This window comes from Gigantopelta aegis, chromosome 3 (assembly GCF_016097555.1).
Source record: "Gigantopelta aegis isolate Gae_Host chromosome 3, Gae_host_genome, whole genome shotgun sequence".
NCBI lineage: Eukaryota > Metazoa > Mollusca > Gastropoda > Neomphalida > Peltospiridae > Gigantopelta > Gigantopelta aegis.
The window spans coordinates 29,888,317-29,900,718 of NC_054701.1; the positions used below are offsets into that span (position 1 = coordinate 29,888,317).

Here is a 12,402-nt window from a genome sequence, read left to right on the forward strand (position 1 = left end):
TACTAGATTGAGACATTCAGATCAGTTCATTGTAAAGGAGAGGGGGCTGCACAAAGGTTGAGAGGTCAGGTCAAATGTTCATGAAAAAAAAGAATGTGCTTTTTTTCTTCTTTTTTTATATACAGTTTTGGATGTAATAAATAATGAGCTGTACTATACATTTAACAATTACAGTTATACCAGTTAAATATATGTATTAATTACTTCAGGTTCTGTTGAGCTGCTGGGTGCCATGGCATTTTGTGCACCCAAACAGCTGTCTGCGTGTCTGCCCAGCATCGTGCCCAAGCTGACGGAAGTACTGACGGACTCCCACTCCAAGGTCCAGAAATCAGGGGCACAGGCCTTGATGCAGATCGGATCGGTGATCAGGAATCCAGAGATTCAAGGTAAGTTATTAATGTTGATGCAGATCGGATCGGTGATCAGGAATCCAGAGATTCAAGGTAAGTTATTAATGTTGATGCAGATCGAATCGGTGATCAGGAATCCAGAGATTCAAGGTAAGTTATTAATGTTGATGCAGATCGGATCGGTGATCAGGAATCCAGAGATTCAAGGTAAGTTATTAATCTTGTTGCTGCACATCGGATCGGTGATCAGGAATCCAGAGATTCAAGGTAAGTTATTAATCTTGTTGCTGCAGATCGGATCGGTGATCAGGAATCCAGAGATTCAAGGTAAGTTATTAATGTTGATGCAGATCGGATCGGTCATCAGGAATCCAGAGATTCAAGGTAAGTTATTAATGTTGTTGCAGATCGGATCGGTGATCAGGAATCCAGAGATTCAAGGTAAGTTATTAATGTTGTTGCAGATCGGATCGGTGATCAGGAATCCAGAGATTCAAGGTAAGTTATTAATGTTGTTGCAGATCGGATCGGTGATCAGGAATCCAGAGATTCAAGGTAAGTTATTAATGTTGTTGCAGATCGGATCGGTGATCAGGAATCCAGAGATTCAAGGTAAGTTATTAATGTTGTTGCAGATCGGATCGGTGATCAGGAATCCAGAGATTCAAGGTAAGTTATTAATGTTGATGCAGATCGGATCGGTGATCAGGAATCCAGAGATTCAAGGTAAGTTATTAATGTTGTTGCAGATCGGATCGGTGATCAGGAATCCAGAGATTCAAGGTAAGTTATTAATGTTGTTGCAGATCGGATCGGTGATCAGGAATCCAGAGATTCAAGGTAAGTTATTAATGTTGTTGCAGATCGGATCGGTGATCAGGAATCCAGAGATTCAAGGTAAGTTATTAATGTTGTTGCAGATCGGATCGGTGATCAGGAATCCAGAGATTCAAGGTAAGTTATTAATGTTGATGCAGATCGGATCGGTGATCAGGAATCCAGAGATTCAAGGTAAGTTATTAATGTTGTTGCAGATCGGATCGGTGATCAGGAATCCAGAGATTCAAGGTAAGTTATTAATGTTGTTGCAGATCGGATCGGTGATCAGGAATCCAGAGATTCAAGGTAAGTTATTAATGTTGTTGCAGATCGGATCGGTGATCAGGAATCCAGAGATTCAAGGTAAGTTATTAATGTTGTTGCAGATCGGATCGGTGATCAGGAATCCAGAGATTCAAGGTAAGTTATTAATGTTGTTGCAGATCGGATCGGTGATCAGGAATCCAGAGATTCAAGGTAAGTTATTAATGTTGTTGCAGATCGGATCGGTGATCAGGAATCCAGAGATTCAAGGTAAGTTATTAATGTTGTTGCAGATCGGATCGGTGATCAGGAATCCAGAGATTCAAGGTAAGTTATTAATGTTGTTGCAGATCGGATCGGTGATCAGGAATCCAGAGATTCAAGGTAAGTTATTAATGTTGTTGCAGATCGGATCGGTGATCAGGAATCCAGAGATTCAAGGTAAGTTATTAATGTTGATGCAGATCGGATCGGTGATCAGGAATCCAGAGATTCAAGGTAAGTTATTAATGTTGTTGCAGATCGGATCGGTGATCAGGAATCCAGAGATTCAAGGTAAGTTATTAATGTTGTTGCAGATCGGATCGGTGATCAGGAATCCAGAGATTCAAGGTAAGTTATTAATGTTGTTGCAGATCGGATCGGTGATCAGGAATCCAGAGATTCAAGGTAAGTTATTAATGTTGTTGCAGATCGGATCGGTGATCAGGAATCCAGAGATTCAAGGTAAGTTATTAATGTTGTTGCAGATCGGATCGGTGATCAGGAATCCAGAGATTCAAGGTAAGTTATTAATGTTGTTGCAGATCGGATCGGTGATCAGGAATCCAGAGATTCAAGGTAAGTTATTAATGTTGTTGCAGATCGGATCGGTGATCAGGAATCCAGAGATTCAAGGTAAGTTATTAATGTTGTTGCAGATCGGATCGGTGATCAGGAATCCAGAGATTCAAGGTAAGTTATTAATGTTGTTGCAGATCGGATCGGTGATCAGGAATCCAGAGATTCAAGGTAAGTTATTAATCTTGTTGCAGATCGGATCGGTGATCAGGAATCCAGAGATTCAAGGTAAGTTATTAATCTTGTTGCAGATCGGATCGGTGATCAGGAATCCAGAGATTCAAGGTAAGTTATTAATGTTGTTGCAGATCGGATCGGTGATCAGGAATCCAGAGATTCAAGGTAAGTTATTAATCTTGTTGCAGATCGGATCGGTGATCAGGAATCCAGAGATTCAAGGTAAGTTATTAATGTTGTTGCAGATCGGATCGGTGATCAGGAATCCAGAGATTCAAGGTAAGTTATTAATGTTGTTGCAGATCGGATCGGTGATCAGGAATCCAGAGATTCAAGGTAAGTTATTAATGTTGTTGCAGATCGGATCGGTGATCAGGAATCCAGAGATTCAAGGTAAGTTATTAATGTTGTTGCAGATCGGATCGGTGATCAGGAATCCAGAGATTCAAGGTAAGTTATTAATGTTGTTGCAGATCGGATCGGTGATCAGGAATCCAGAGATTCAAGGTAAGTTATTAATGTTGTTGCAGATCGGATCGGTGATCAGGAATCCAGAGATTCAAGGTAAGTTATTAATGTTGTTGCAGATCGGATCGGTGATCAGGAATCCAGAGATTCAAGGTAAGTTATTAATGTTGTTGCAGATCGGATCGGTGATCAGGAATCCAGAGATTCAAGGTAAGTTATTAATGTTGTTGCAGATCGGATCGGTGATCAGGAATCCAGAGATTCAAGGTAAGTTATTAATGTTGTTGCAGATCGGATCGGTGATCAGGAATCCAGAGATTCAAGGTAAGTTATTAATGTTGTTGCAGATCGGATCGGTGATCAGGAATCCAGAGATTCAAGGTAAGTTATTAATGTTGTTGCAGATCGGATCGGTGATCAGGAATCCAGAGATTCAAGGTAAGTTATTAATGTTGTTGCAGATCGGATCGGTGATCAGGAATCCAGAGATTCAAGGTAAGTTATTAATGTTGTTGCAGATCGGATCGGTGATCAGGAATCCAGAGATTCAAGGTAAGTTATTAAGTTGTGCAGATCGGATCGGTGATCAGGAATCCAGAGATTCAAGGTAAGTTATTAATGTTTGCAGATCGGATCGGTGATCAGGAATCCAGAGATTCAAGGTAAGTTATTAATGTTGTTGCAGATCGGATCGGTGATCAGGAATCCAGAGATTCAAGGTAAGTTATTAATGTTGTTGCAGATCGGATCGGTGATCAGGAATCCAGAGATTCAAGGTAAGTTATTAATGTTGTTGCAGATCGGATCGGTGATCAGGAATCCAGAGATTCAAGGTAAGTTATTAATGTTGTTGCTGCTGCTGGGCTCACACTGGAACTCATTTTGGTTCAGCCAATTTTCAGAAATGTTGAGTATTGTTCTTGAAAAGCATTAACATGTGGTTAATTTGAGGAATATATTATCAGCCAAAGTTTAAATTTTGTATAAAAATTAGCATTTGGCTGATTTGGCAATGTACATGGTGAGCCCTGCTTGCTGTTTGGCAATGTACAAGGTGAGCCCCGCTTGCTGTTTGGCAATGTACATGGTGAGCCCCGCTTGCTGTTTGGCAATGTACATGGTGAGCCCCGCTTGCTGTTTGGCAATGTACATGGTGAGCCCCGCTTGCTGTTTGGCAATGTAAATGGTGAGCCCCGCTTGCTGTTTGGCAATGTACATGGTGAGCCCCGCTTGCTGTTTGGCAATGTACATGGTGAGCCCCGCTTGCTGTTTGGCAATGTAAATGGTGAGCCCCGCTTGCTGTTTGGCAATGTACATGGTGAGCCCCGCTTGCTGTTTGGCAATGTACATGGTGAGCCCCGCTTGCTGTTTGGCAATGTAAATGGTGAGCCCCGCTTGCTGTTTGGCAATGTACATGGTGAGCCCCGCTTGCTGTTTGGCAATGTACATGGTGAGCCCCGCTTGCTGTTTGGCAATGTAAATGGTGAGCCCCGCTTGCTGTTTGGCAATGTACATGGTGAGCCCCGCTTGCTGTTTGGCAATGTACATGGTGAGCCCCGCTTGCTGTTTGGCAATGTAAATGGTGAGCCCCGCTTGCTGTTTGGCAATGTACATGGTGAGCCCCGCTTGCTGTTTGGCAATGTACATGGTGAGCCCCGCTTGCTGTTTGGCAATGTACAAGGTGAGCCCTGCTTGCTGTTTGTTTATGTAAATTGTTCTTTTCATACATTATCCTGACCTCTCACTTATTTGCATACCTTCCCTAAAATAATCCACTTGATAAGTTAAAGTTTTGTTTTGTTTAAAGACACCACTAGAGCATTTATTAATCATAAAATCCTTTGCTGCATTAGGAACAAAGTTGCGGGTTACAACAAAAGGTTACACTCATTTTTGTTGAAAGATATTTATCTTGTTTTTCTGTTTTCAGCCATCGTTCCAGTCCTCATTGACGCCCTTCAGGAGCCTACCATGAAGACGACTACATGTCTCCAGACATTGCTAGCCACTAAGTTCGTTCACTTCGTTGATGCCCCATCTCTTGCTCTCATCATGCCTGTGGTGGAACGTGCGTTCAAGGATCGCACAACAGATACTCGCAAGATGGCCGCTCAGATCATGGGCAACATGTACTCACTCACTGACCAAAAGGTAAGCTGCTAATGTCTTGTAGAAATGTCCAGATAAATGTTTAATAACATACCAGCATGAAAAAGTGATCATCTTTGCTGCCATTATGTGATGTTAATGACAGGGTTGTATGGCATTTGACCCAATAAATGGCCAAGCAGAGAATTGCTTGAAAATGTATACATTTATTAGTCCCCTACCGGTCCAATTGTAGGGACTATAGGTTTTATATCCGTCCGTCTGTCAGTCTTTCTGTCAGTCTGTTCATCTGTCCATCATTTAGTTTTCCAGACTTTGTTTTTAGCAATACCTTAAGATTTTAAGCTAAAATTTTATATATAGTTCAAGTTTGACTTTCATGCAGGTTTACTCGTTTTTATATGCCTGTCTATGATGGGTTGTGCATCGTCTGTCCGTACGTTCGTCAGTTAACTTTTCTGGATCATATCTTGCATACAGATGCATACAGGACCATCAAACCTCACATGTAGGAACAACTTGGGATGGTGGTGTGTCACATACAATCAAATAATTTTTCTATATTCACATAATTAGAATTTAATCATACCCATAACATTTTCATTAATATCTATGGTTTCCATCAAACACCTGACGGGTGTATCATGTACTTCACCGGTACTCTTGTTGTCAGAGTTATGGCCCTTGAAATTTGTTGTCCCCAGTAGGTGACATGTATTGGTTTAGCGGTACTCTCAGAAAAATACTTTATCCAACCAACTACATAGATTTTTTCTTTGCATTTGTTGTGAGAATATAAGTGAATTTTCATGCTGTATTTCAGGACTTGTCTCCCTACTTGCCCTCTGTGATCCCTGGACTGAAGCAGTGTCTGCTGGACCCTGTGCCTGAAGTCCGCAGTGTGTCGGCACGGGCGCTCGGTGCCATGGTGAAGGGGATGGGGGAGAGCAGCTTCGATGACCTGCTGCCCTGGCTCATGGATAAACTCGTCTCGGAAAGCAGCTCGGTCGACAGATCAGGCGCAGCACAAGGTAGGTTTTAGTATTGCAGAAAAAGTTTGTTTTGTTTAACGACACCACTAGAGCACATTGATTTATTAATCATCAGCTATTGGATGTCAAACATAGGTCATTTTTACACAGTCATAGAGATGAAACCTGCTACATTTTTCTAGTAGCAAGGGATCTTTTATATGCACCATCCCACAGACAGGATAGCACATACCATGGCCTTTGGTATACCAGTCATGGTGCACTGGCTGGAACGAGTAGTATTACAACAGAAAATAATGAAGAAGAAAAGGAATGTCTGTCACATGACTCCAATATGGTTTTCTTAATAAATAAAAAAAAGCAAAAAAAAGCAATGTTTTATTTGGTGTGGAGGGGCGGGACGTAGTCCAGTGGTAAAGCGCTCGCTTGATGTGCAGTCGGTTTCGGATCGATCCTCAGGCATCAGTGGGTCTCATTGGGCTATTTCTTGTTCCAGCCACTGTACCACGACTGGTATATCAAAGCATGTGGTATGTGCCATCCTGTCTGTGGGATGGTGCATATAAATACTAATGGAAAAATGTGGCGGGTTTCCTTTGATGGCTACAAGTCATAATTACCAAATGTTTGACATCAAATAGCCAATGATTAATTAATCAATGTGCTCTAGAGGTGTCGTTAAACAAAACAAACTTTCTTTCTTTCTATTTGGTGTAGGCTTTGATATGTCTGTATCAAGACCCCTGTATTTTTTTAATCAACATAACTATATTGGGAAAAAGAAAGGAATGGTATGTTTTGTTTGACAATATCCCAGGAGTTGTTAGGTGCCTAACAAATCATAATTATGACACATTTGTCTTGAAAATGAAAGAACGGATCTCGTTGCTGCAATAGTGGTTCATTTTCTAATTAGAATTCTGAGCGCTTTTATATCATTATGTGCATTTGATGCTGAGAATGAATGTTTAACAACACCCTAGCACAAAAATACACATCGGCTATTGGGTGTCACAAATGGTCATTTGATGCTGAGATGATTGATTCCTTTAAATGTAGTGTGACATCACAGCCATTGGTGAATTGTTGTATATTCACTTCTAGTCTGTATTTTGACTTTATTTTGTTCCAATTTTAATCACAGCCATTAGTGAATTTTTGTGTGTTCATTTCTAGACTACTGTATATTTTGACTTTATTTTTCTTTGTTCCAGTTTTTATCACAGCCATTTAATGAATGTTTTGTGTGTGTGAACTTCTAGTCTATATTTTGTCTTCATGTACAGGCCTGAGTGAAGTGATAGGTGGTGTAGGGCTGGACAAACTGAAGAAGGTCATGCCGGACATCATAGCCACCGCCGAGAAAGACGACCTCGCCCCACACGTACGCGACGGCTACGTCATGACCTATATCTACCTCCCCGCAACATTTGGAAAGGACTTCGGCATATTCGTTGGACCCATATTGCCATCCATTCTTAAGGTAAGTAAACTGTAACTGAGGTCAGGTCATAAGTTTTAACGTGCACATTCAGAATAATCTGCTGTAGCACACACCTTTCAGGGGCACAGGTGTCGACATTCGCCAATTCTACCATCCAGAACAGGAACCTGTAACTTTGAATCTTACCGTTTTGTAGTTAACCGTGTGGGGTTGGGACGTACCCTGGTAGTAAAGTGATCGCCGTATGCAAGTCAGTCTAGGATCGATTCTCGTTGGTGGGCCCATTGGGCTATTTCCCGTTCCAGCCAGTACACTATGACTGGATGCCCGAAACCATAGTGGTATAGGGGCATGTAAAAAAATACTATCTCTCTCTGTCACTATGACTGGTGTATCAAAGGCCATGGTATGTGCCATCCTGTGTGTGGGATGGTGCATATAAAAGATACCTTGCTACTAATGGAAAAATGTAGCATGTTTCCTCTATTAAGACTATATGTCAAAATTAGCAAATGTTTTAGATCCAGTAGCTGATGATTAATAAATCAATGTGCTCTAGTGGTTTTGTTAAACAAAACAAACTTTAACTTTAACCATGTGGATTAAACTTGTATGTGTTTATTTTAGTTTTGGTAAATAAACATCATGGTGAACAACCAACTTTTACATGTATGTTGGGTTTTTTTAATGAAAACTAACTTCTCGTCCTATGCCCTTTCACTCTGCCACTGGTTTTAGTTTCTGTTGGTCCAACCGGAGGGGGCGATAGGTTTCACTTGCATCCTTCTGTCCATTTGTCCCACATAGGTTTTCTCGGACATTTTTTTCCACAATGCCTCAAGTTATGCCTCAAGGTGAAATTTTGTATGTAATTTATCAGGTACTGTTATAGATCACATTTGAATTTCATGGCGAGTTACTGTCTTTGAACTTAGGAGATATGAAAATTGGTTTTCCAGACTTATTTTTGCAATGCCTTAAGATATTGAGCTGAAATTTTGTATATAGCTTTATCATGTACTGTTACAGATCAAGTGTCACTTTAATAGCAGTTTACTAATATTTCATATCCCTTGCTGCTAATGAAAAAATATAGCAGGTTTCATCTGACTATGTCAGAATTATCGAATACTTGACATACAATAGCCAGTGATGATAAATCAGTGTGTTCTAATGGTGTCGTTAAACAAAACAAACTTTATGTTTTTTAAAAGTATTACTCTCTACGTGTGATTGTTGTTTGTTTGTGTTCAGGCTCTGGCTGACGAGTCTGAGTACGTCCGAGACACAGCACTGCGTGCCGGACAGAGAATCATCAACCTGTACGCCGACACGGCGATAGAGCTGTTATTACCAGAGATAGAACGCGGCCTGTTTGACGACAACTGGAGGATCAGATACAGTTCTGTCCAGTTGCTAGGAGACCTGCTGTACAAAGTTTCAGGTACAGTATTTAACCTGTGGTAAAGCATTGAGGTCTTTGACCTTTTAGTTGTTCAGTCAAGCCTTGACCTGCTGTTCAAAGTTTCAGGTACAGTATTTAACTTGTGGTAAAACATGGACGGCTTTGACCTTTTAGTTGTTCTGTCAAGCCTGTGTTAAGCTATTTATATCCCATCCTCCACTAATAGATAGAGCTCCATTTCATGTGAATAGGTTAACACCACTCAAACTGTAGTCAGACCCAAGTCAGACCATCAAACGAACTTGTAGCATGGGATAATTGACAGCTTATCTGTCACATGTATTATAAAGCTGGGCAGGACGTAGCCCAGTGGCAAAACACTCACCTAAAATCTGGGATCAGTCAGCATCAGTGGATGCATTCGGCTATTTCTCGTTTCAGCCATTGCACCACATCTGCTATTTTAAAAGTTGTGGTATGTGCTCTCCTGTTGGTGGGATGGTACATATAAAAGGTCTCTTGCTATTTATGGAAAAAATATAGCGGGTTTTCTCTCTGAGACTGTATGTCAAAATTATCAAATGTTTGACATCCAATAGCCGATGATTAATAAATCAATGTGCTCTAGTGGTGTCGTTAAAAAAAACCCACTTTAACTTTAATAATGACAGCTAGCCTTTTTTCTGTGCATAGTGATAGCCTGTGCATGTTACATAAAAGAATGTTGTATCAAATGTATCTTTTAAAACACCATATTTCTTCATACCTATTGAAATGAAAAATTATTCTAGAATAGTCAAAATAGTTTTGGTGCAAATGTGTGTTATTTTCAGGGCACATATTACTCTGGCAGTGACAAATATTAAAAGCAGACAGTAATAATTGGATATTAAACTTGCTTCCATTTCGTATCATGTTTTATGTCCCGTGTGAAATAAAAATTTATTGATCACAAGCTTTAGAAAATTATTTCACCAGGGACATAAACATGATACGAAATGGTAATAATTTTAATATCCTATATATTACCCCTTATCGATCTTAATATATATCACTCTTAAGTCATTTGGTTGTAAGGTTGAAGTGCACCAATCGATCATGTCATCGTGTGACATCAAAATGTTATGTCCCACTTGGCATTCTTGTGGGAGGTAACATTTTGATATGTACTAATATATTTTTAACCATATCGGTAATAATGATGGGTTTTGTGTTGCAGGTGTGTCTGGCAAGATGTCCACCGAAAGTGCAGGAGATGATGATAACTTTGGAACTGACAGCCAACAAGGAGTAAGATCTTCTTTAATTTATGCTAAACGTCTACTTGAGTGTACATATTTGATTTTTAAAATTGGCTCAGTTTTTGATGTTATTATTATCAGACTCAAACGTAAGAATTTAAACCTATGGCAAAATGCTCACTGACAGCAATTTTACACCTACCTACAGCAATAGTAAACCAGCCTACCTACAGCAATAGTAAACCAGCCTACCTACAGCAATAGTAAACCAGCCTACCTACAGCAATAGTAAACCAGCCTACCTACAGCAATAGTAAACCAGTAACTTTTGCAAGAAATAAACATAAAAGGAAAAACCAAATATTATCACTCCAACCAGTGGTGGGACGGGATGTAGCCCAGTGGCACTTGATGCGTGGTCGGTTTGGGGTCGATCTCCGTCGGTGGGCCATTGGGCTATTTCTCATTCCAGCCAGTGCACCACGACTGGTATAAAGGCTGTGGTATGTGCTATCCTGTCTGTGGGATGGTGCATATAAAAGAACCCTTGCTGCTAATCGAAAAGAGTAACCCATGAAGTGGCGACAGCGGATTTCTTCTCTCAATATCTGTGTGGTCCTTACCCATATGTCTGACGCCATATAACTATAAATAAAATGTGTGGAGTGCATCATTAAATAAAACATTTATTTCTTTTCCAACCAATGGCAATAATTTTTATCTGGCAGCAAAAAAAATGCCATCAGTAAAACCGCAGACCTACAGGAATTCATATCGCGGCTACGACAATTGCTATCTGTGCTGACATTAAGTTTGAGCCCTGTTGTTATTATTGTTGTTATTAAAAAAATTGGTATTCATTTAACGAAGAACATGCTGTCCCAAATGTTCAACAAAATTCCCTTATAATTATAATTATTTGATATTCTTCAGTCAATCATGTTTGCGCTGGGAGAAGATCGCCGGAATCGAGTGTTGGCTGGACTGTACATGGGTCGCTCGGACACTGCACTACTTGTTCGACAGTCGGCTCTGCACGTCTGGAAGATCATTGTTAGCAACACGCCCAAGATGCTGAGAGAGATTCTGCCCACCATGTTCTCACTTCTGCTGGGGTGTCTAGCCAGCACCTGTCATGACAAGAGAACAGTAAGTGCTTCATTCTGTATTCGTTAATTATTGATTTCAAATTTTAAACTGTCATGGATCTTTGGCAGCCAGCACCTATTGCAACAAGTGAACATCATTCTGTATTGTAATGGAATAATGGTGTCAATGGTAAAAAAAAAAAAAATTGCCTTTTTTTTTCCTTTTGAATTTTTATATCTGTTCGTATGTGGTATTCAATATTTTTTTACTACAATCATACATTGTAATTTCTTAATCTTGTTTTTTTCTCTTTATATTGTAACATCTTGTTTCTGCAGGGTTGTGATATATTTGCTTTTTTGTGTATTTTTTGTTGCTTTTAATATCTTTATCTTGCTCATTTTCTCGAGGATTTTTGCATGTTGTAATACATTTTTTCTTTATACTCTATCCTGACCTCTTACTCTGGCATTTCCCCCCTTTTCCACCTTACGGTCCGAAAAGGGGGGAAATGCCAAAGAAAGTATAAGTATCAGGATAAGTATTAATAAAAGAGAAAACACTGAAAGTTTTCTTCAATCTTATGGAATTTCTGTGTTTTAATATCAGTCTAATATTTGTATTTCTTACAAGTTGTAATGGGGTTTTTTTTTCCTTTCTGTATATAAATACTCCTCTAGGTTGAAATTTCTTTTTCCGTTGAATATCCATTTACTCCTACAGAAAATAATTTCATTGTCTTGTATGTATTTGCTTTAGGTTGCTGCGCGTACTCTGGGTGACCTGGTGAGGAAGTTGGGTGAGCGTGTCCTCCCTGAAATCATCCCCATCCTGGAACGCGGTCTGGAGTCTGATGAGAAGGACCAGAGACAAGGAGTGTGTATTGGGCTCAGTGAGATCATGGCCTCCACCAGCAAGGAACATGTGAGTAACTAAACATTTATATCAGTCATAAACCCATTTTACTGAAGATTTGTACAACCACAGAACAACTATATTTGAAAAAAATTGTGTATATTTTGCTGTAACATAATCATAAAGCAGTTTTAAAGTAATAATACTATGTTGTGATTACAATTACACTAGTAATCAGAAGACATAATCTCTGACTATTCCTACATTAAATGGAATAGTGATTGCCACATTCTTTCAGCGCTAATCGCTCTACAGGCAGTACTGTCATGAAGCTACTGAGCCTTGA

At 39.8% G+C, this 12,402-nt stretch overlaps 1 protein-coding gene across 1 annotated transcript in view; it reads left to right on the forward strand.

The window, feature by feature from the left end:
* LOC121367854 (eIF-2-alpha kinase activator GCN1-like) overlaps nt 1-12,402 on the forward strand; it is a 75,439-nt gene that overhangs the window by 40,714 nt on the left and 22,323 nt on the right. The window contains exons 32-39 of the mRNA XM_041492278.1: nt 210-389; nt 4,852-5,072; nt 5,854-6,061; nt 7,309-7,505; nt 8,721-8,910; nt 10,091-10,161; nt 11,046-11,261; nt 11,961-12,125. Of these exons, the coding sequence (XP_041348212.1) occupies nt 210-389; nt 4,852-5,072; nt 5,854-6,061; nt 7,309-7,505; nt 8,721-8,910; nt 10,091-10,161; nt 11,046-11,261; nt 11,961-12,125 (1,448 nt within the window). The remainder of the gene's footprint in view (nt 1-209; nt 390-4,851; nt 5,073-5,853; nt 6,062-7,308; nt 7,506-8,720; nt 8,911-10,090; nt 10,162-11,045; nt 11,262-11,960; nt 12,126-12,402) is intronic.